A 23,212-nucleotide genomic window follows, 5' to 3' on the forward strand; every position below is an offset into this window, starting at 1 on the left:
CCATTTTTAACACCGCTTATCCTGGTTAGGGTCGCGGGGCGCTGGAGCCTATCCCAGCTGACTACGGGCGAAAGGCGAACTACACCCTGAACTGGTCGCCAGTCAGTCACAGGGCACATATAGACACGGACAACCATTCGCACTCACATTCACACCGTCACTGAGTGGGAACTGAACCCACGCTGCCCGCACCAAAGTCAGGCGAGTGAACCACTACACCATCAGTGACTCGGTTTTATACGTTTTACAATAATAAACAGATGCGAAACTGAATATTAGTAACGTTTCGAGGTTGTCGCCACACCAGTGGTAATGAAAAGCACGGATCGTGAACTCTGGGTCACGCTAGAGCAATGGCCATTCAGGACCAACAGTAGAAGCTGTGATCACATCACCATCAAGTGTGGACGGAGGGTCTCACAATCCAGCCGTGATCACACGCCCGCTGAGCCTCGTTACATTTCTCAGTGTGTCTATAAATTTAACGGCCTTCAGTGACACCATGAATTAGCTCAAAGAGGAGTAAACAAAGAGTCAGTGATTAGGCCTGACCATGAGTGTTTGTATAACCACCATGAAGCCCCCCCACCCCCCAAAAAAAACAAAAACAAAAAAACAGGATGATGTATAAGCAAATAAATACTTTATTAAAGCTACCGGGTCATCAATTTTCGACAAATGTTTGTCCTTTTTTTCAGGTTTGCGAGATAATTTGGGTTGAAAAAGCCCAGGATGTCCTTTTTCACTTGCTCTTCCAGCAGATGCGAAAGCTCATGTTTATGGACTCATCCTGTACAAAATGTGCTCGAACACAACACAATTCTAGTTCCAAGATGCTTAGGAATTTCTCCCCAACTAATTTTGGCAGGCAATGCAAAGCTTTGCACAAGACGCAGCCGCGTTGCTGTTCAGCCATTTTTTTTTCTGGGATGGATGAATGAGCGTGTACCGACCATGAAGTTGTCAGGTACTTGAATGACGAGTGTCAATTCTGCGTCACAATGACGGCGAATTCAAATCTTTCCCGTTTGACAAGTGGTTTGGTATTCAAAAACGATTGCGTTCATTCGACAAACTGCATCGATGTCAAACTGCATAAAACAGTTTGATGGAATAGGACCTTTAAAGAATCAATATAAACAGATCCTACTTAAAATCAACAAGCCCGCTGGTAGGGGGCCCCATTATGGAGATTCAGGAAACCCAACATGTCATGATTGCAGTGTCCGCGGGGTTTCCAGTTGTATCGATGATATGGACCGATATGGAGGAATTGCCTGGGTTGCCAGCCCCGTTGCGGCATCTCTGGGTCTGAGTGCCATCTCCCCTTTGTGACATTACTCTAACCTCACGGTTGAAGGTTGAATACGGGGGTTGTGTCCCCTGGGACACAACGCAGTAGCAGGCAACTGGCGTTTTGAGAGTGACATTGAGGATAGAAATGACTTGAAGAGTGACACTGCTGCGGCCTGTGGAAAGCCACCACATGGAGGCAATGTCAGCGTGATCTAATTTAGCCCTAAAATGCTGAGGACCCCCCCCCCCCCCCCCATCATTCACACTCACACATACACACGAATACACACTAAAATCTTATACGTCAACCGGATCGCATGTCAAGTGACAGTTAACAAGAACTGCCACCCCACACATGTAAAAGTGCCGTGTTTACCCCCAGGGCAGATTTAGCTGTGTCAATTTAATATCAAATTCACAATGATGGTTTGTCTATTTTTAGGTATTTTTGTGGAGATATTTGTTTGGGAGCCATTTACAGGACACATTCCCACTCCCACTTGACATTTGAGGTCTAGTTGATTCGAACAACATGAGAGCACTAAGTTGATCCTAATCATTTGACAATTTAAAAACAATACAAAAGTAGTGAATATAATGTCGAAACACTTCTGACAGTCTTCTGCGTCTTTCTTTTTATTTCCAGCCAAAAGATCAAGATCAACGAAAAAAAATAAAAAATTCCCAGGGTATGAATATCCATCCATCCATTTTCTTGACCGCTTCTCCTCGCACGGGTCGCGGGGCTATCCCGGTCGCCAGCCAATCAGGGTATGAATAACTTTAGGTGTTGTAATGGTTACAAAATGATAACTGCAATCATTTTCCATGGTTAACGTGTTTAATTTGCAAGTATTTCCATGACAAAATGGGGTTGCGTATTGAAGGAAGGAGAGGCAAATGTATTCTATTCAGCTATAAGCACGTTAAATAGGCTCAGGTTGAGAAGAGATGCAGTATGTATTTACAGTATCTTTGTATCTTATAAGCAGTGCTCCAGGAAATAGTATTCGTATGATATAGGTCATAACGGCCCTCAGTGGCAGTGTGCCACAAAATCCAATTATCTTACTCATACATGACATGCTGACCTTTGACTTAACATTCAGATGGTCGATTTTGGCGGTGCTCGTCGAGCTGCATGAAAAATAGAAATTTCCTTTTCCTATAAGCTTATCTTGAACCGGAGCTCTATTTATATAAGCTTTGTGTCGTGTCCTTCATCACTCATCGCAACTTCAAGTCCCAAGGAGAATGGAGATCAGATAGGGAGGTCCAGCATCAAGGAGAGGGAAGCCATTTAAAGGTGACATTTTAGTCAACACAGCAGATGCTGCCAATCTGTCTTTCCTTGGCTCCGTCTTCTGCACTGCTATCACTTTCTCTCTCTGCCTTCCCATCGCTCTTTCTCCTGCCTTGGCTCTCCTCCTCTTTCTCATTCCGCTTCCCCTCCAACCTGCCCATTCCCTCCTTTCACCCCCCCCCCCCCCCCCCCCCCCCCCCCCCACCCACCCACCCACCCGGGCTGTGCTGACAAGGCAGAGAGGAACCGGTGTAATAAAAGGAAGCACTAATGAAAGGTTAGCGGGGTCATCCTACTCGCATACCTTTGACGGACAAGGGGACAAAAGGTCATTTACTGTATTCCAAGGGGACAGACTGTTTCACTTTTGACTGGGGGCGTGGAGAGTGTCAAAAGTTCAAAAGGTTGCAAGAAAGGTCACTAGGTCACCGCCTCTGGGCTGAGATTCTGTACATCGCTGGGGTCACAGGTCAACACAGGAATGCCAGGGTAAACTAAAGGTTGGACGCAAGGTCAGAGGTGTTGTCTCCATCCCCTATATGGAAGAAATGACAGAATTTGGACTCAATCTAGAGGTCAAACTCTTAACTGCAGCAGGTATAGACCGAAGGTGTGACTGTGATTTAATATTATAATTTCACACATTGGAGGATCATATTTCATTCAGACTGTCGAAAAAAGGAATTCCAGTGTTTAATTAAGCTTCTCAAGAATGACTGTTGGTGTACCGAATGAAATGTATGCAGGTAATATACAGCAAGATCCCAGGGCAGCCATTCTTGCCAACACTCAAAAGTACAGTGCATTAGAAGTCATTGGCTGTAAAAAAAAAAAAAAAAGAGTGGAAATAAACACATTTAGAGCCTCAAGAGAGTAACCAAATACATTAAAATTGCTGAACCGCATTACTTAAAAAGAGACACTAAAGAATTCATTTATCTCAATTGAATCTTGGAGTCAATAGTGAGAGATTGTGGAAATTCAAAGGGGTGACACTGCCATCTCCAGGAGCAACGTAGAAATACGTAGAAATAAGACATTACTGTACTCACTGAACGGTATTTTTGGTTTTCAGGTTAATTGAAGACTAAATGTCAGTAGGTGTGAATATGAGGGTAAATGATTGTTTGTCTATGTGCCATGTGATTGGCTGGGGACCAGTTCAGGGTTTACCCTGCCTCTCAAGCAATGTCACCAGGGATAGGTTGTTGCTTCCATCCTATTTTCTGTACGCTTGACCTCATTAGGGTCACGAGAGCCCACGCTGGTATGAAACATCCAGTTCAAATGGAAGGCGCTTCTTTAGACTGAGTAGATGCTTAAGGAGGATTTTAAGGGCAGTGAAAACAATGCAAACATTGTTAAAATCACTTCAAAATTAACTGGTTAGGGTTAGGGTTAGCTAACCCTAACCTGCTGCAAATGCTAGTTTTTTTTGTTTTTTTTGGAATTGTCTCTTTTTTTAATTGTCTGACTGTATTTTTCCACTTAAATTTTAGCTTTTTTATTAGCTCATCTCAAATGGTGTGTAGAGGCAAAATCCACAAAAAATACTTCCCACTCCAAATACTTCTGGACCTATGGGTCGCCATACCTTTACTGTCATGTTTAATTCAATAAATCTGATAAATCTGACACAAACACACTTGACCTCATTGGGTATCTATGAAAAACAATGGAAAGCTCATTCCCAAATGCGTCGCGCTCCTCGTAAACACAGTCGTCCAAACTTGAACCTCGCTCGGAGATTTCTTGACCACTGTCATTGTAATTATTTCAGACACACGCCAAACAAAAGCCCATCTGTATGGTTGTTTATTGTCTTGTTGCAACGGGTGGCCTTGCCTGTGTTGGACAGTGACAGCTCACTGCATCTATTGGATTAGGAAAGGATTTTGAACCGGGATTAGGCTATTGGGCTGCAGGCAGCATGGCACATGTGTGAGCCTTTACATCACTGGGGTGTGTGAGGGTGTGCGTCTGTGTGTGAAAGTCGTCGGACACCACAGTGTTTTGTTTTTTTTTGTTTTTTTGTGTGCACTTGGCGTTACCGTCTTTGGCACAGAGCTTCAAACATGAACCTGTTTTGCTTCACTCTGGTAAGACCCATTTCTGCTCTTTGTGGCACACACATGGTATAATTTAACAATAATCCATCCAGCAATATAACGGAGTTGCAACATTGTTGTTGACGAGGATCTTTCTTTGCTTGACGTATTCGTTTTTTGTACGCGTATTCATCCAAATACAAAGACTGGGCAGAACATTATGATCACTTGCATAATCAAATGGGATCCAAAACAAGAGAGCGTATCACATATTCTGTCTTTAAAATAGTACCCGTAATGCTCAGTTTTTCTTGTTTTATTTGGATGCATGAGAGAGCCAACATAATAGAAACACTTTCCGTATAATGCAATGCAGTTCCGCCCCACTGCGAATGAAAAAAAACAAAACAATGTGAAACACATTGATAAGTACTTGTAGCGCCATTAAGAAAATGGAGTATAATGATCTTTGCCAGGGCAGAATCTTTGAAACATCTCTTGTATTTGATCTCATTTGATTGTGTAAGGGGTCATAATGTTATGTGCGTGTTGTTGAAACGCATGAATGATCACATTAAAATACAATGTAGCAAACTAGGGATGAGCGAGTATCGATACCAGGTATCTGTATCGGGGCGATATCGACCTTATTTCAAGGTATCATGTACTCGTAAAGGCAAAAAGAAATGACATCGAGTAGGTTATCCTCGCCAGTAGTTGGCGCTACACTGCGGTGGTTTGACACATCGGCGAATCATCATGTGCCCCTAGAAAGGAAGAAAGGTCTTTCTTCACAATTATGTCTTGGTGATAACTGAAATTTTATGTATCAGTGCTCAGTATCGCTGACAGGTCACAAACATCCCAAAACCACAACATTTCTGACATTGGTTGTCATTTTTGAAAGGTTTTCTAACAATAAAAGAAATCGAATCTTGTTTGAAATAAAGACGGATGGATGATAGTGAAAGTTTCTGGTCATTTCTGTTTGTGGCCTGACTCAAAAGTCCAACGCAATTTGCAGTTGCGCTGTATAAGATGTTGTCAGTAACTTTCATAGCATTATTCTGTGAAATATATATTATCTCCTCATCTTGTTAGTTGGATACAATTTGCCCGTGGTTTGAGATCGGGAAGTAGGGACATTTCTTAAGCTTCTCGAATTCTCCAAAGCATTTACCGATCATTTTTAAGTGAGTGTTTTAGCCATCGTTGCCAAGTTTTCTGCATGAATACAAACTCCCTTAAAATTTGGTCAAACGTAAAGCCAGAACAGTGTATGAGAGTAATTGCCTAGAAAATGGATGGAGGGATAGTGTGAGAGTAACAATAAAATGTAAGTGTATGTAATACCTTACAAAAACTCTTTGGCCAAGCCTAGCTTTGAAGTTGTGTCGTTAATTAGCTTTTTCGCAGCAGCCAGTTTGACAAGAACACAGCCAATTCTAAGGAAGATACAATGAGAAGGATTATTCCAAAAACACAAACCAAAACTCTCATCAGTGCTTGTTACGCTGTGTTATTTCTCGTCATATACAATCTTATAATACTGCTCAAACAACAAATTAAAAATTTGCCAAAGATGTTTCCACAGAGAGTCACTGATGGTGTAGTGGTACACATGCCTGACTTTGGTGCGGGCAGCGTGGGTTCAGTTCCCACTCAGTGACGGTGTGAATGTGAGTGCGAATGGTTGGCCGTGTCTATATGTGCCTTGCGACTGACTGGCGACCAGTTCAGGGTCAGCTGGGATGGGCTCCAGCGCCCGCGACCCTAACCAGGATAAGCGGCGTTGAAAATGGATGGATGGATGGATGGATGTTTCCACAGAACTGAACATTAATCCACTGACTGTTTATTTACTGGTCATTCGTCTATATATACATATGTTTTTGTAGTGTTTGAAAATGTTTTCAATACCGTCACTTCCCTTGCACACGAACATGCATTTTGATGCAAGCAATGCCATCATTACACCAGGCTAACCTATGGTGCTTGCTATTGATTAAACATACTGTATACAGTGTCAGGGAGATTTTGCTCATGCAGCATAACTTCAGAACCAAATGATTGATGTTTTTATTTTATTTTTTTCATAGATTTCTTTTGTGCCGTACTGCCACACCGATGACTGGTTCCTCTTTGATGAACACTGACAACTGCTTACGTTTCAATTTGGAGTTGAGTTGATCATGAATGTGTGTTTTTTTGTTTTGTTTTTTGTTTTTTTTTTCCTTCTCGTGTTTGGATCCAGCAGGATGGCTCCTCAGAGAGCATATATGAACCACCCAACGGCTCGTCACTGAAGGACGTGTTACCAAAATACCACTGCAGCCCTCTTCTAAGGCAGAGACCTCAATGGACTGGCTCAGATCCAAACCTTAGTTATGTAAGTTTATAATATTATTCACAAGTAAGCAAATCAAACATGACTATTGCACAGTAAGGACAGATTCTAAACATTCACATCAGTCGTAGCTAGTTAATAAATATTGTGTATTATTACTGTATATTACTGTATATATCTCGATCAGCTAGCGCCAATCATCTTTATGGTAATATTTCATTGTTTAATCACTTTGTTTCTTTTCTTTTTAATATTTTCTTTAAAATATTTATCTGTTTTTATTTTCCCAAGGTCCAAACACCAAATAATTTAAGATTAAAAAGAAACAATAGAAGGTATGTGCATCTTCTTATTTGGGTAAATACAAATTATTGTTCCGGGTAATACAATGATTTTTTTTTTTTCAGTTTTCTTTCGGATTGCTTGTCATTTATTTACGTAAACAAATGTAATACTCTTTGTGATACAAAACATTATGATCATTATATGAGTATTTTCGGTGTCGCTCAATTTGCTTTGTCTGCCAGTTTTGCAGTCACTTTGACATCTGAGCTACTGCATGAAGAAACATGAGAAGGTGTCAAAGCATCCATCTCAACTGCATGAACTATGCAATTCATAGTTCATTATTCTGTAATGGCTGAAAAAAAAATGCCTTCTACGCTCAGTGGTAAATTGCCTTAAGTGCCAAAACTATCCATCCATCTGTCCATCCATCATCATTCAATCCATCCATCCATCATTCCATCCATTTTTGGCCGCTTATCATGTATTCATTCAACGGCAGGGTTTACCTAAGGCTACTCGCCAGTGAGTCCCAGCGCTAATACAGAAAGACAGCCTTAACATTTGAATTTAATCTTCCAATAGCCTATCATGCAGTCTGAAAAAAAAAAAAAAAAAAAAAAAAAAAAAAAAAACATGCAATTATTGTGAGAGCAGGCAAGCAAGTGTCAGTAGCTCATCCGTAAGGACGTTGATGGTTCAAGTCTTGCTGTTGTAATTTCCAAAACAATTTACCATGATGATGAAAAAACAAATACGATATTTCTTGACACTTTTGTAGGTCTTGTATCCCAGTTTCAGCGATTGAAAATCAAACATCAGGTTAGTGTAAGATTATCCTGATTTCAACCCTTTCGATTATTCTCATTAATAATGTTTCTCATCTCAATCACTTGTTACATTTCAATGCTTTAAACTGTGTTATTGTGGCAGTGTCTTCTCTTCCAGAAACAGATTATACATGTTGGACAGCATCAGGTCTCAGGAAGGACACACATCACCAAGAAACAGAACTGAATATAGGTCAGTAAAATATTAAAATGCACTTACTGCAATTACACCAACCTTGGTTACAACATTTAAGGAGATAAAAGAACTCGCAAAATACTGCAGAAAATGTTGACTCTGGATTTATATTTGTATTTTTTTTTTTTTTTGGCAGTATCTAAATTAGTGCCATCCTTACCTGGTTTTACAGGAATGTCAGAAGCAGCCTGCCATGGGAACACAGAAGAGCAAATGGAGGAGCTGAACACTGGAAAGACAAAAAATGGACCGCGAGTTCAAGTAAACCACATTGGCTTTCTGCTCTCATCTGGTTTAACTGCAGCAACAATATTTTATGATGGATTCATATTTACATTCCCCTAGTTTTATGAGACATGAATATTCATGGAATAAAATGAAGACTACTACATGGATATATGTTGATTTTAGCCTTTACTGGGGCTAAGAAAGATATTTGGTAAAAGGAGAACCTTGTGATTTCTATAAACCAAACAGCATAGAAAGGTGTCAACGATAATTAAAATAGAATATATATATATATATATATATATATATATATATATATATATATGATATTGTTATTTGATATTGATATTATATATTGATATTTTTTGATATATTTATTGATATATTGATATTATCTGATTGTTATATGATATTGTTATATATATGTTATATATATTATTATATGATATTAATGTATCATCAAATACAATGAAAGAAGACTAATTTAGTATAACGTTATTGTAAAGCGTAGTGTCTATCACATCTATCTCACAGTTGAGAGGTTCTTGAGTTCTCCCCTTGTTTTAGTGTTTTGTTTTTTTTCCCCCCCTGGGTAAATATACACAATATATTGTATAGGGACATCACTTCTATCAAATAGTCACCATGCTACACTAGCAATTAAGACATGCGGTTTTACTTCAAATGTCATTTCAGTTTCTGAATGTTCCTTATCATTTGGATACTTTCTTTTTAATCTCACTATGTCCCAAAATTGAGTACAGTACTGTCATTTTCAAATTGTGGGGAGAAGAGAAAAGTCCATTTTCTAAAGACATTCAGTGTAGACATTAGTACTTGAAGACAACAAATCACAATTATTTGCTTGGCTGAGGAGAGTTTAGCCTTCTGTAATCCTGTGCCCACATGACATTGTGTGCCAAGCATGCAGGTGGCATGTGTGCGTGGATGTCAGCGCACATGTCGGTGCACGTGAGTGCCCATGACCCTGGTTGTTTGTCCCATCCTCCGCGCATCAGAGTATTAGAAAAGAGCGCCCCCAAATTTGACTTTGCCGTCGTTAATCTCATGATGTTTGGACACAACTGAGCCTACACGGGGTAAAAGCAGCATGTGAGTGATCGTCGGTTGTACTGTATGTCAGCCAAATCAGGTCCACTGTTCGCGTTAATCTGCTTTATTATCTTTAATCTTCTTTAAAGGACCCTTTACACCTGCACCTAACACTGTTTCACATAGCCAACAGTCTTGAGGAAAATATAACAAGGCAATATTGTCCCATACGTCCCAATTGCTGCTTTTTAAAAAAAAAAGAAATGATGGCACAGTGGCTGGTGCTCAGGGAAATATCGATAATTTGCAATTACATTCCTGAATCACTTTAATATTTGTGGACCAGCCTGGACACCTATCACATTTTGTTAGCGCTACCACCAGTGCTAAAATGTAAATGTAAGTTCTAAACCTTTTTTTTTTTTTTTTTTTGTAAAGGTTTATAAGTGACTCTTTTGACCAATTTATATTTTCTGAACAACTTGAATCAACTGTTTGAACGATGCTCAACTGAAATGGTTTTTTTTTTAATGCTCAGAAGTCAAAAAAGTTATGAATTCACAGGTATTTCAGTACTGTGTATAATAGTTTCAGTAGTGTTCAACCAAGATAATAGTTAACTTTAGCTCTGCCTCACAGTTCAGAGGTTTAGTGTTTAGTTCGAACGTTCTCCCTGTGTTTGTAACAAAAACAAGTCTGTTGGGTTAATTGCAGACTCAAAATTGTCCATTGGTGTGAATGTGAGTGTGAGAATGATGGCTTCTATATATAGTATGTGCCCTGTGTTTGGCTGGTGAACAGTCCAGGGCGTACCCCGCCTCTTACACAAAGTCAACTGGGATAAGCTCAAGCTCCGTGAACCTGGAGGCTTTAGAGAACGCGTCTCTTTTGTATACAGTACATGAAAAATAATAATGCAAAGTGTAGTAATGCTTTCTGGATTCTGTGCAATTGTGGGGTCCATTTGGTCAAGTAAGAACGTTATCATATTTTCAGAGTCGTAAAGGTGTCGATGAGAACGATGGAGCGATGACTTCAACAGCAAGAAGACTGAAGATGTTACATGATTTTGTGCAAGCCAAAAAAGGACATCAGAGTTTTTCTGGAAAAGGAAAGAACCAGCCTAATAATTGCAGTGAGTATTGTGGCGATATACTTTCTATCTTCATTGCGAGGTGTACAGTACTGTGCAAAGGTATTTAATGACCCAGTGATTCTCAAATTGTGGTATGGGTACCACAAGTAAGCACGCTCCCTCTGGTGGTACGTGAAAGAATCACTGCCTAAGTGCAGTTAAATCCGATCTACGTGGAACGTCACGTGACCAATGCACAACACGGAATAGCTGACGTCCTGTGTATGCTATGCTAACGATCATAACTAGGACTGATTACATGATTGTTTAAAGCCGAACTTGCTAAAATGAGTTTTCTTTATGACTGGTGTCTTGGGACACTTTTCTTTTTTTGTGTGACAAATATGATATCATACCTGTAAACATGAACGAAGACCGAACACCGTCTATTGGCATCTTTTGTCTCTGTGGTGACAGAGTCAATGTTCAAACTGTGCATAATGTTACAGTGGCTTACAAGGATATTAAATTTCTTGTACTGTAATGCAGCATTATTATACTCCGCAGTCTCCATTTTGTTCCGGTCAATTTTTTTTTATAGCACCAATGGCTCAACTGTCATCCTCTATGAACCAGAAAGTAGCCTGCTAAAGCAACAAACAGAAAATTGTCTTTACTGAGCAATGTTGTACTTTGATATGGTCATTATAGCATTCATAAAACAACATATCTAAAGTCAGTTACTTTTGAACAGTGCAGTATATTCTAGTCATTGTTGTTGTTTGTTACAAAAAAAAACTCATCAGATGTGTTAAGTAACAGCAATCCAGTGTTGACCTGCATCGGTCTCGGCAAAAGAACAGAGAAGACGACTTCTCGAACCGAACAGCAGCTGCAGCACGAAGAAGTAAAAAACTTCAATGAGGATTCAAAGAGGGAAGGTGTTTGGAGCCCAATTGACTGTTCTCAGCCCTGTTCGCCCTTCTATCACACTTGCCGCCAACCTGGACATGAGCTGTGGGTCTGCGGGGGCAACTTGTTGCTTCCTCGGGCTACAGAATGGGATCGCTTTGAGAGTCTGATTCAGGAACTGGACAGAAAAGAATCTGATCTTCCTCCTACCACAATTACAGACTCTGCCACATATATCCAATCCGCGGAAGACAAAGTAAGAGTTCATGCTTCTCTGTTTCGGTTAGATTAGATTCAATTTGACTGGCATTACACGTTACATATAGGATACACAGTATGCAAGGCAAGATATGATATATATGTCAACATGGGTTTTTCTTTTCTATAGGTATGTGTAGGCTGTAAACGGGCTGTAACTATGATTATGAGTGCTATAGTGTGTGCACAATAATGTATGTTACTGCAATTGACTGGCAAGCGGTCCAGAGTGTCCAGGGCATTTAGACCAAAGTCAGCTGGGATCGGCTCCAGCTCACCCGCGACGTTAATGAGGACAAGCGCTAGAGAAAATGGCTCAGTGGATGAAAAGTAGTGTCCGAACCGTCTAGGTCTGGTCTCTCTAACTCCCCCCCCTCCCCCCAAAAAACATCTAACCAAGGCTGTTCCTCTGATGAGCTCATTTCTAATCCTATCCAAACTGGTCACTCCAAAAAACAATGGCTACCCTCATCGATGTCTTATAAACTTTGCCCTTCATCGTACCAGGAACTCTTTCTACACTTGAACACACCTGATATCTTCCTTCACCCGTTCCAGCCTGCTTTGATCCATTTCTTCTCCCTCCTTTCCACTCCCTCATTGCTTTGGACTGTTGACCATTACTATCTAAAGGCCTCCACCCCTGCTATCTGTTCTTCTTGTAGCCTCCCCCCCCCCCCCCCCCCCCCCCCATTCATGCACATATATTCTTAGTCTTACTTCGGCTAATCTTCATTCCTCTCCTTCCCAGTGTGCATGCCTCGACCTCTCTAAAAGTTGCCCACCTGCTCCCTGTTGTCACTGCAGAACACAATGTCAACTGTGAACATCATGGTCAATGGATAACAGCCTCAATTTCAAGCTTCATCCTCATCACCCGATCTGAACCTTCACAACAAACTCTTCCTTCAGAAAAAACCCTACTCCATTTGTCTTCCTATCTACAGCAGGGTAAAAATAATGAACACAGCTCATAAGCTTTTAGCCTTATTCCCTTTCCACCTGCTCTCCTGGACACACTGTATATAAGTACCCATATATAACTTTTTCATAATCACCAAGTGAACAAACTCCCAAGCTTCATATGTTATGTTGCCAATATTCAAAGTTCCTACTTTCATTTTTAGACTCAGTGCTTTCCTCTTATCTTTTTGTCAAAGGACACGCTTTTCTCTTCTCATTCATCTTTGACCCACAGTAGCAGAATTTCCACCGCCGCCCTGTAGGTGAACAACACCGATGGTGGTGGTTGTTTACCAGGGCCGCAACTGACTATTGTCAAAACAAAATAACGGATCGATTCTGTAACCTATTTTGGTACCCGTGTGGTGGGGGTACTAAGCACCATGATACGGTACCCAAGGGTTTGATTTTTTTTTTTTTTTTTTTTTATGTGAAGTCTGGGATCGAACAGGCCGAGACCACGTGAAGACCACAATGGCGTGTATATACGAGTAGTCAGACAGTGAAGTGTTAGGTCACTAACAGTCTGTGCTAGTAAATAAGCAAAAGGCCAAGAAAAACAGCAGTAGAAGACCATTAAACTGAAACCAATAGTCCTTTCAGAAGGGAGAGGCTGGTGCTTTCATAACACTTGTATAATTGGTGCTTAATGGTAGCAATGCAGGGAGATTTGGAAAAAGAGAGAGACACAATCGTAATCACTGGTGTCATTGACATATGGCATGGAGTTCGGACTGAAGTAATACACTTAATCTAAGAAATGCATGGCTTTTGGAGGTTGACCTAGTTTCATAACAGAAATAATAATAATAATATAAACACCAACTGTTAATGATATGTAGAGTCGCTAGAGGAATACAGCTTCTTGCCAGCTGTTGTCCATCTGTCATCATAAAGCATTTTAATCTCCCTTTTACCCCGCAGTTGACCAATTTTGGAAAATCGGGCACCCCCACGGAGTTGTCTCCATTTATGAGACCACAGCATAATACAAGCTCTCTGGTAAGAGTTTAACCATCTTGACATTGTGCATTGTGACAATGAGCTCTCCTTTACAGTGTGCCTTGTGTTTAAAGCTGGAACAGAGTGGATCCAAACCTAGGCAGCGGGAGACTGAGGACTCACCACAGGCTGACACGAAGCCCATTGAAACCACAGCAGAGAAAAAGGTCGCAGCCGTCATTGTATGTCCACAAAGCTTGCTGCAATAGGAGCAGTTGTAAAGATAGTCAGTAATATGTTGGCATCTTTATTTATTTTTTTTGATGGTACACTGGCTTTTATTATTATGAAGGAGTATTAGGGCCCAATACAAAAGTAATACCGCAAGAATAAATACTGTACATACAATTATGCAAGCAAAGTCATAGAAGAATATAGTAAGGAAATTACAAGTATGACGTTATAATTTTACGAGCATTCATGTATGCCTATATGTTTGGGCTGTGTACAGTTGAATATTTAGTTAAGTATACATTTGATTGTTGAAACATCTGTTCCCGAGAAAAGAACCACCCAGTGTGAAGTCACCTCTTTTGTGCTTAGTTTGTTTTCTCATTAATATTATAATAATACTATATAGCTTGATGTATGGCAGGTTATTACAGGGAAACTGCTGGTCTGGATTGTCGTGTTTGCATGGGGATTTTGTCAATCACGACTATTTATTTCTCTCGAAAAAATTATATTTTACTGTCCTAGCATTTCTTTCTTGAATTTTCTTGAATAGAATTTCTCTATTAACCTTTCATACAGTAATGGCAAAAGCGTCTCTGTAATTGCCAGACTGAGTGCAGGCACAATTGAAAGGGGAGCGAGAGGTTATTGTGCTGAAATACTTAGCCTAAAGTCCGCCGCACACAGTGATGTGACCCAACGTAACTGAACAGCTAAGTCACGTTTTGCAGTGTTTGTGGTTCTGCAACTAGTTTTCATTAGTTGTTGACCACGTACAACCAGTTTGGCTGACGATTTCACTTCAAAAAACGTCACAATAGCAACAGCAACAGCTCAAATGTTTGTAGCTTATCAAAATGCCATGTTATGTCACATGATCTTTCACAACAAAAATGGTGAACTGGACAAGAGAAAGCGAGGAAGAGTTGATGGAATGATGGGATGCACAGCCGTATTTGTATGACTGTAGTACCGAGGCGTAGTCAGAGTAATGAAAAGCAATGTGATGGTGGAAATATTGTCATGTCTTCTTGGAGTCTGGTTGACCACTGCAGGATCAGGATTGTCTGGAAGTGTGCCAGGGTCAGTCGCAAACTGTGATTTTTATTTTTTTTGAAGATTGTCCAGTTCCATCTAGTTCAGTCGCATCGCTCGATGTATGGCAGGTTTTTCACTTCTGTACAGTAATGGACGATTGCAAATTATGACTCTTGGTCCCCATTATTGGGCAAACCAGACAAAAGAGCCTGCATTACATGCTAAATTAACTACTTATTTGAAATACTGAATGCATTTAAATGTTTTTCATTGCAGACCAAGATACTACTATGCTTTAGGAGAATTACAGTATTTTAAGATCACACTGTACTACAAGACAAACAATCTAAAATGCATAAAGAAAATACATAATGCCAAGTAAGCCTGCTGGTCAAATGAGGAAGTTTAAAAAAAAAAAAAGATGCGCATTATACCGAGTGCACACCTCATAGGTCTCAGCTATATAAAGCAAGTAAAATCTTACAGGATTAAGTATTTGTCCTGCATGACCTTACATAAACTTGGATGCTGCGATACTGTATTTCATCGCTCAAGAAGTCGAATACAGCAGCTTTGCGTCGTGATTTAGTTTTGTGACAGGCTCGTTTTATCTTCACTTCATGACATGACAAAAGGGGTGTTTCCTTTCATTGCAGTGTGCTGACAATCAAAATCGAGAAGCAAAGAAGAGGGAGTCTGGTGTCATGAGGATACTCACTGAAGGACGCAAGCTCTCCAGTACTTCAATGGAAAGCCTCTACAGCCTCAACAGTAGACAAAGTTCCTCAAGTAAGAACCAAAATGATAAGCCAATTTAAACTAGTGGCAATAAAAAAGTATAATGAGAACATAAACATGTTATGAAAATCAAGTCATCCATTCATTTGCTATAGATCTTTTTCTCCTTGCGGTCATTGGCGAGCTGCATCAGATCACAGTTGAATTTGGGCGAGAGGCACGGTACACAATGGACTTGTCGCCGGCCAATTGCAGGGCACAGATACTGTAGACAAGCAAGCGTAAACACTCACATTCACACCTCGTAGAAAGTTAAAAAAACAAAAGGGATATTCAGAGAACAGAGAAAATGGGACAGACTCACCACCACGGGCGACATGACATGACACGACCGATGACAATGCAAAAAGGCAGAGTTCATGAAAAAAAGGAAAATAAATACAGACAGACTATAACGAAGCACACCTGGGCAAGACACGGGTGTATGGAGACAGATGATTGGAGGAGGCAAGGAGCAGAGCTGACGAGACCAGGTGGAGGCAATGAATTAAAAAAACATGAGAGTTTGTACAACACACTCAGTTTAAAATAATATAATGTTATTGTAATGTATTGATGTGTCTATTATTTATTTTGGAAGTTCCACCAGCTAATGTTGATCTGGTATGGTACGTTGTAATTATACATTCAATCGTAAACAATTTTAAAATCCCTATAGAGCAGTGTTTCTCAACCAGGGGGCTGTGGACCCCTAGTGGTCTGTGGTGTGATTGCATGGGGTCCATGAAAATAAAATATCTTTTTAAAAATCCTATGACATTTACAGAAATAGGATATATATATATATATATATATATTTTTTTTATTTTTTTATTTTTTTTTTTATTTTTTTTTTTTACTCAGATGTGACTGAGACCTTTATCTACCCATAGTACAGAGGGTACCATGACTCCCCCCCCACCACCTAATTTCATCAATTTCACTCGTGTAATTCATTGTATTTTAATAAGTGATCTTGCCCCTATTTGCATTGTTAAAGTTACTGCATGACGCTGTTTATACAACTTTAACACGATCTGCATTCTTTTTAAAATGATGAGCCCCTAGCGTTTCAGTGGGCATACACCATTTATTTCCTGATAATGCTTTTATAGTGAAATGCCAATAAGCTACTGCACAAGTTTGTTGTTGTTGTTATGGAAGTTAAATCTGAAAGCTCATATTTGCCTCAGGCAGCTATTAAAAGCCATAATGCAATTTAAAATGCAATTTGCTGCTTCCATCAAATTGCACCTAACTTTATTGCATGACAATTTCCACTGGCCACCGTCTCTCACAACAAAAGAACAATTTTAGTCCAGCACGGACAGTTTGAAACTTGCATAATCACATTAAAGTACTCTTACGGATGATGGTCAACTTTATTCTCACTGTATTACATTTTATTTCTGTAGACCTTATTCTCAGAGTAAAGTAAAACTGTAAGTGGTCTCCAATTTGGGGAACTAGGAGTTGAGTGAAAGAGAAAACACTTCAATAGATTCATTGTTTTGTCTTGTGTTTGCCAGGTGGAGTCACCAGTGATTGTTCCAGTAACAGAGGCAGTCTGAGACTGGAGGATGATGTCTTTTGCACAAGACACTTCTGCGGTAGAGCAAGAGTCCATACAGAGTTTATGCCGAGTCCATATGACACAGAATCTCTCAAACTCAAGGTATTCAACTCTGGGAAGTGCTATACTTGAGCAAGAGTCAACTATTTCTTTGACATAATATTATTACATCAGTGCATCCGTGCCAACATTTCCAAAGAGATTCCTTTTTTGTTCTGCAATTATGCAGTGGATAATAGTAATAATGTCAAAGAAAGAAAGAAATGGACCTTCCCCAAAACCTTTCCCACAAAACTGAAAGAATTGAATTGACCTTAATATCTTTGTGGGTTGAGAAATCACTAGGAACACAAGGGGTTACAGCCAGAGGCATGATGAATACAAGCATAAATAGGACAGTAGCTACTGTATAAAATTGCCAATATATCAAGAAATATATGACGATACTATTTACTAGTGCAGTATAAATATTATAGTGTGGTATGATAAATCAGTAGCACAAGCGTGTGCAATGATAAACATTGTGATATAGATATAAAGGTGTCTAATTAATTAATGGGTAATGAAAATGTAAATATTCCGAAATTGAATGACCACGTCATATTAAACCGCGTCATATTACAGAGTCATTATGTTTTTGTTGGCAATAAATATATCATTAATTTCTATTCACACAACGTCACTTCTTATTCAGGTTGGTGACGTGATTGACATCATCCACAAGCGTCCTGTGGGAATATGGACTGGGATGTTGAACAACAAAGTAGGCAACTTTAAATTCGTCTATGTGGATGAGCTTACAGAGGCATGTCCTGAGACATGCAAGGAAGTGCAAAACCACAGAGCAAGCCAAAAATGTCGATCGACTGTCCATGAAGTGTTGAGGCGCCTCAGTTTGGAGGTATTAGTTTTTTTTTTTTCTTAATTCCAAAAACATCGCCATTTTATATCACAGGGTTCTTTGCTGACTCGAACTTCTGTGCTTGTATTGCCAGGAATACTCAAGCTCTCTGCAGCAGAACGGTTACCAAACAGTAGATGACTTGATGAGGCTGAGGGACCATCACCTGACAAAACTGAAAGTGACTGATCCAGAACACAGGCGTCGTCTCCTCGCTGCTGTCGAGGCCTTGCAACAACTGGGCTGTGAGTATTGGGAAACTCAGAAAAGCTCAGAAAGACAATGACTTTCATACATTTTGCGACCTGATTAGCTATAGAAAGACGATTCAAAATTTGAAAACACTAAGAAGAATTTGCCCTTGGGTGGATAAAGGTTCAGAGTTGGAATCAGTGTTAACTTTGACTAATCCAAGGGTCCATGACTGACTGGGGCCTTTCATTTCTAATTGTGAATTTTGCAACATTGAAGTGTTGGGGCTTAAAGTCTCAATATGGCTTTTGAAGTCTTTTTTCATGGGGTCTTGAATCTCTGGTGGGACCCCCGAGAGTTTTCAATTTGGCCTTTGGCTTTTGTGAGTTCTCTCTTGGTACCTCTGAAGGTCCAGCTATACATTATTTCAGGTTAATTAAAAGGTCTAAATTGCCCATAGACATGGTGGCAACTAACCGTTAGAGGCAAGGGCGAGTGACGTATTTGTAGAGTTTTTATCAACAGTCTACACACCCCTGTTCGAATGCCAGGTTTATGTGATATAAAAAAGAGACAAGATAAATCATTTCCAAAATGTTTCCACATTTAATGTGGCTCATAACCTATACAATTCAATATTTTAGTTATATTTTATATTAGTTTCAGTTCAGTCTCTTTGTTTTCATCAGACATTACACATTTTCCCACATGCTTTGGGGGATTCTATTATGGTGCAATGAAACCAAGGTCGAACTTTTGGGCCATAGTTCAGAGGGTATGTTCGGTGCAAACACAACACTCAAGAAACACCTTACTTACAGTGCAGCATGGTAGTGCTAACATCATGATTTGGGGTGGGTGGGGGGTTGGGTTGGTAAAATTCCCCCATAGTCATCAAGGATAGGTACAGGTTAACAAGTATGTATAGATTAAATGGGTGGCTGGATGATGGATAAGACATGGAAGAATTAATGGGGACATAGTGTCTAAAAATAGAATACACAAGGACAGACATACTCAAGTCTTGACTCATTAACTGCCATGGACCTTTATATTCGTCAATTGGAATACAACTGTTCACTACCACCACCACGAGTGTAAAGACGTCAAAGACGTTTTTCAATGGCGACGCATGGAGTTGGACCTCGCCCAGTTTGTCTGTCAATGTCAAGTTTGTAAACCGCTGACGAACAGATGCCTCTAGATGGCAGCATTGCATCGCTTTGGATATGAGGTGAGCACGGCCTTTGAGTCGAACGTAAAATGATAGGGGGTGATATCGGCTTTTCCCAATGGTTATGGAGGAAACAAATGCAGACAATTGCAGATAGTGCCTAACCTTACATTCGAACAGTAGAAAGTGTGTGAGAAAAGATAACACAGTTCATGGATTGAATGGCGAATGCAACGTAAAAATGGCCACTGACGTTCAACTCGAGCCATGCAGTGAGTCAGCCTCACTCAAGGCGCTTTTCATAGTTATCAAAAGCCCTTTCTTAGTCTTGTTTTTGTTGTTTCGCAGTTTAAGATGTCAAAAAAGCAAAAAAAAAAAAATTGGGTTAAAGTCACAGTTCTGCTTGACGTGTTTTTTTTTTAGTTCGTTTTCTCCATTTGTTGGCCAAAAGCAGGTGTTTTGGGGGAAACCAATCAGGTTCTCCAGCTGATATCGAAAGAACGAAAAAAGGTAGATACAAGCTTTTTTTCCCGGTGAAAGAAGAGAGTCTACTCTTTCTTTTGGTGCTTCTATTGACGCAGAACACAATATTCTATGGGTCTTGAAAGATCAGTCAAAAGGCTCTAATATGGGGAACTGCTTTGAACACAGCTGGTGGTGAATCAGTTGAACAGAAGAAGAAAAAAAGAATCACTTGCGCAGTTGTGCAACTGTGTCACTGACAGTTTGCAACACGCGCCCTTCTCTTCACCACAGCTAATTGTCACTTGGAGAAGGAGCCCAATCAAGAGGCCGAGACCCCCAGCGAGAACACGAATAACTGCCCGAGAGACTCAGGCTGCCACATGCCATCTGACAGCACCGACATCACTGGAGAGGACACAGACCTTCATTTTCCTTACCAACCCCCTCAACCTAAGATGATGGCTTCATGAAATGATATTTGGCTTTTTAAGTGTTTCGTGGCCCAAATCAAATGTTTATGGGTCATTTTCATATAATTTGATCAATAACAGTAAAGACTTACCCCACTGAATTTCCTTTTGGAAAAGAATTCATTTGACAGGTATGAGCATTTAAACTAAAAAGTAAGTGCATTCCTTTACCGTTATTACAGTTGTATGAAGACAAGAGTGTAATGGGTTTAATGAGTAGTCAGGATCATTTAGGCACTTGTATTCGCAGAGTTGAAAGGGCGTCATATGTAAATTGTGCAACTCCTGCGATTTTTCACATTTTAAATCATACATAAGTTTTAAAAAATAGGACTAAGCATGGTTGTTTCAGCATGGGAGACATTGATATCTGCACTATTGTCTCTGTTATTGATCAGATTATGTGAAAATGACCCTTAATTATTTGGATCAACACAATTTTAAACATTGTACAGGGGGCATGCTCATGTTGAGCGTTAGCTCGCAACACTAACAGTTTACTTTAGCAAATGTAATATTTTTTGGGCTGAAATAAAATGTGTATGTGGAAGTGATGGAGAACTATTAGTTTGTGAAAATTGCAAGAAAAATGCAAATATATCCATCCATCCATTTTCTGTACCGCTTATCCTCACGAGACCGTGAGGTCTGCTGGAGCCTATCCCAGCTATCTTCGGGCAGGAGGCGGGGTACACCCTGAACCGGTCGCCAGCCAATCGCAGGGCACAGAGTCTTCAATCAACCTACCATGCATGTTTTTGGGATGTGGGAGGAAAGTGGTGTGCCCGGAGAAAACCCACGCAGGCACAGGAGAAACTGCAAAGCCCACACAGGCGGGGCCGGGATTGGAACCCCGGTCCTCAGAACTGTGAGGCAGACGTACTAACCAGTCGGGCAAGGTGGCGGCGTAAAATATCTAAATAAAGAATACAGTCAAAGATAATGAATCCACTTGACTTTCAATGAATAAAAAGTCTCTTTATTGGTCTGATTGTGAGGGAAAACGTTTAGACATTGGAGTCATAATATATTTTGGGTTTATGTCTGTTATATATTGGAAGACTTTCCGCTCCAACCAGTCCTTGAGGTAGTAGTATTTAATTATTTTATGAAATTGTATTTAATTTTCTTTTCTTTTCTCAAAATCTGCACAATTTCCAAATAATCATTTTTATTAATGAATATGCATCTTAAAGTGACATAGGTGAAAATACAATCCCTTATTATTGTATTGATGACAAAAATCCTTCCTCAATATTTGACTCATTTATCAGTTTCACAATAAGGCAGCCAAGTGAAAGATTTCACTACTCAACGTCTTCAAAACATTGTGGTATGGCAGAAACGATGCAGTAACTGCCACTGATAGTTTAGTGACTGTCAAAGCTGTGCAAATGCTTGTCCTCAATATTTTCTGTACAGTATTTCCTAAACGATCTATTACAATGGACGAAAACAAAATCTCACACACTAAAAACCATTTCACAATGGCAAAATATTTGAAATAAGTCCTATATACATCAGTGTATAATACACGTATACACAGTCCATTTCTTAAAACATAGAAGATTATGAAAAAGACTTACAGTATAATACATTCAGCCTTAAATATGCGTTTTTGTTTTGTTTGTTTGTCTTGTTTTTGGCCTGTTAAATAAAATAATTTTGCTTGCATACATGCATACTGTCAATTTGGAAAAATAATTTCCAAGAGGTGTGCAATATACTGTATGTGTATTTGGTATTTGGACTTTTCATTCAATATAAGCCATGAACAGTAATAGAAAAACACTTCCAGAAAAAAAATATATATCTACAATACAGTAGTCATCTAACATCCCATTTGTTCCGTGTGAAATGACGGTCTCATGTCTCCGTGAGAGTATCTTGCGTTGCCGTTCTCGGGATACAGTGACAGCTCCTCTGTACTGCTCAGCCCATTGTTGAGTTCTGGAAAACACAGACACACATTATTGTTGATGATGCTTGAGATCATGGCAACTATGTCAACTATGAGGTCCATTGCTAAATTTGTTTCCCTCTCAGAGTGATGTCTAAATTATATACAGAATGGAAACAGTGCTTGACAAATTTATTCGACCACCTATCATGAAAACGATATCATGAAGCATCATGAATTTCTTGCGGACGCTTTCAATTTCAGTGATTTCGCTCACGTTTTACTATTTTTTTTTACAGAAATTGGCAATTTCCAACAGATTTCACGTTTTTAAACCCAAATTTCAGCCGGCACACTGACATTCTCTGAGAAGTCCGAAATTAATTAAGCACTGAAACTATTTTGGGGGGTTTTCAGGAACGCATGAAAAATACTGTAATTTGACATCTTAATCAAGAAATAGAACTTTTTTTTTTCACAGGAAAATTCATTGATAAGTATATTATTTTTCAACCAAAACTATAATTTTGGTTATAAAAAAAAACTTTTTACGGAGCCCCTAAAGGGACATGGAATAAAATAGAAGAAACTTGTTTCTCATTCGAACGAGAAACTTTCTCGTTAGAATGAGAAACACGTTTCTTTCTTGCCCCCCCCCCATGTCCCTTTAGGGGGTCCGTAGCTTTCAAATAAATGACTGTAAATTATTCTATGAGGTTGAGTCAGGAAACAGACTTGGTCACTATTCGAGA

The 23,212-nt window shown here is 39.7% G+C and overlaps 2 protein-coding genes across 10 annotated transcripts in view; one reads left to right on the top strand and one right to left on the bottom strand.

The window, feature by feature from the left end:
• Positions 1-4,560: 4,560 nt before the first annotated feature.
• Positions 4,561-21,551, top strand: LOC133415764 (SAM domain-containing protein SAMSN-1-like). Of its 6 annotated transcripts, none has more exons than XM_061702125.1 (15): positions 4,561-4,698; positions 6,902-7,036; positions 7,286-7,329; positions 8,061-8,101; positions 8,213-8,302; positions 8,442-8,566; positions 10,583-10,721; positions 11,468-11,829; positions 13,719-13,796; positions 13,853-13,963; positions 15,665-15,797; positions 17,315-17,460; positions 18,053-18,259; positions 18,354-18,504; positions 20,382-21,551. In XM_061702125.1, the coding sequence occupies exons 1-15, from the start codon at positions 4,675-4,677 to the stop codon at positions 20,558-20,560; spliced, it is 1,965 nt and encodes a 654-aa protein (XP_061558109.1). In that variant the 5' UTR covers positions 4,561-4,674; the 3' UTR covers positions 20,561-21,551. The 6 variants fall into 6 exon arrangements, with proteins under 6 accessions (XP_061558109.1, XP_061558111.1, XP_061558110.1 ...); XM_061702127.1 differs by having other exon boundaries at positions 8,228-8,302; XM_061702126.1 differs by having other exon boundaries at positions 6,905-7,036.
• The window catches only part of gdpd5a (glycerophosphodiester phosphodiesterase domain containing 5a), a 29,061-nt gene continuing 27,372 nt past the window's right edge, over positions 21,524-23,212 (bottom strand). For all 4 annotated transcript variants that reach the window (XM_061702134.1, XM_061702133.1, XM_061702132.1 and 1 more), the window contains one exon: positions 21,524-22,510. In XM_061702134.1, the coding sequence (XP_061558118.1) occupies positions 22,392-22,510 (119 nt within the window). In that variant the 3' untranslated portion in view covers positions 21,524-22,391. The remainder of the gene's footprint in view (positions 22,511-23,212) is intronic.

The sequence above is a fragment of the Phycodurus eques genome, chromosome 17 (assembly GCF_024500275.1).
Source record: "Phycodurus eques isolate BA_2022a chromosome 17, UOR_Pequ_1.1, whole genome shotgun sequence".
NCBI lineage: Eukaryota > Metazoa > Chordata > Actinopteri > Syngnathiformes > Syngnathidae > Phycodurus > Phycodurus eques.

Bases quoted from the DNA above. Each gene is read 5' to 3' on its own strand.
- LOC133415764 (XM_061702125.1), top strand. From the start codon at position 4,675: ATGAACCTGTTTTGCTTCACTCTG. The intron at 7,330-8,060 runs GTATGTGCATCT...ACACTTTTGTAG, and splicing joins TTAAAAAGAAACAATAGAAG to GTCTTGTATCCCAGTTTCAG. The intron at 8,303-8,441 runs GTCAGTAAAATA...TTTTTTTGGCAG, and splicing joins AGAAACAGAACTGAATATAG to TATCTAAATTAGTGCCATCC.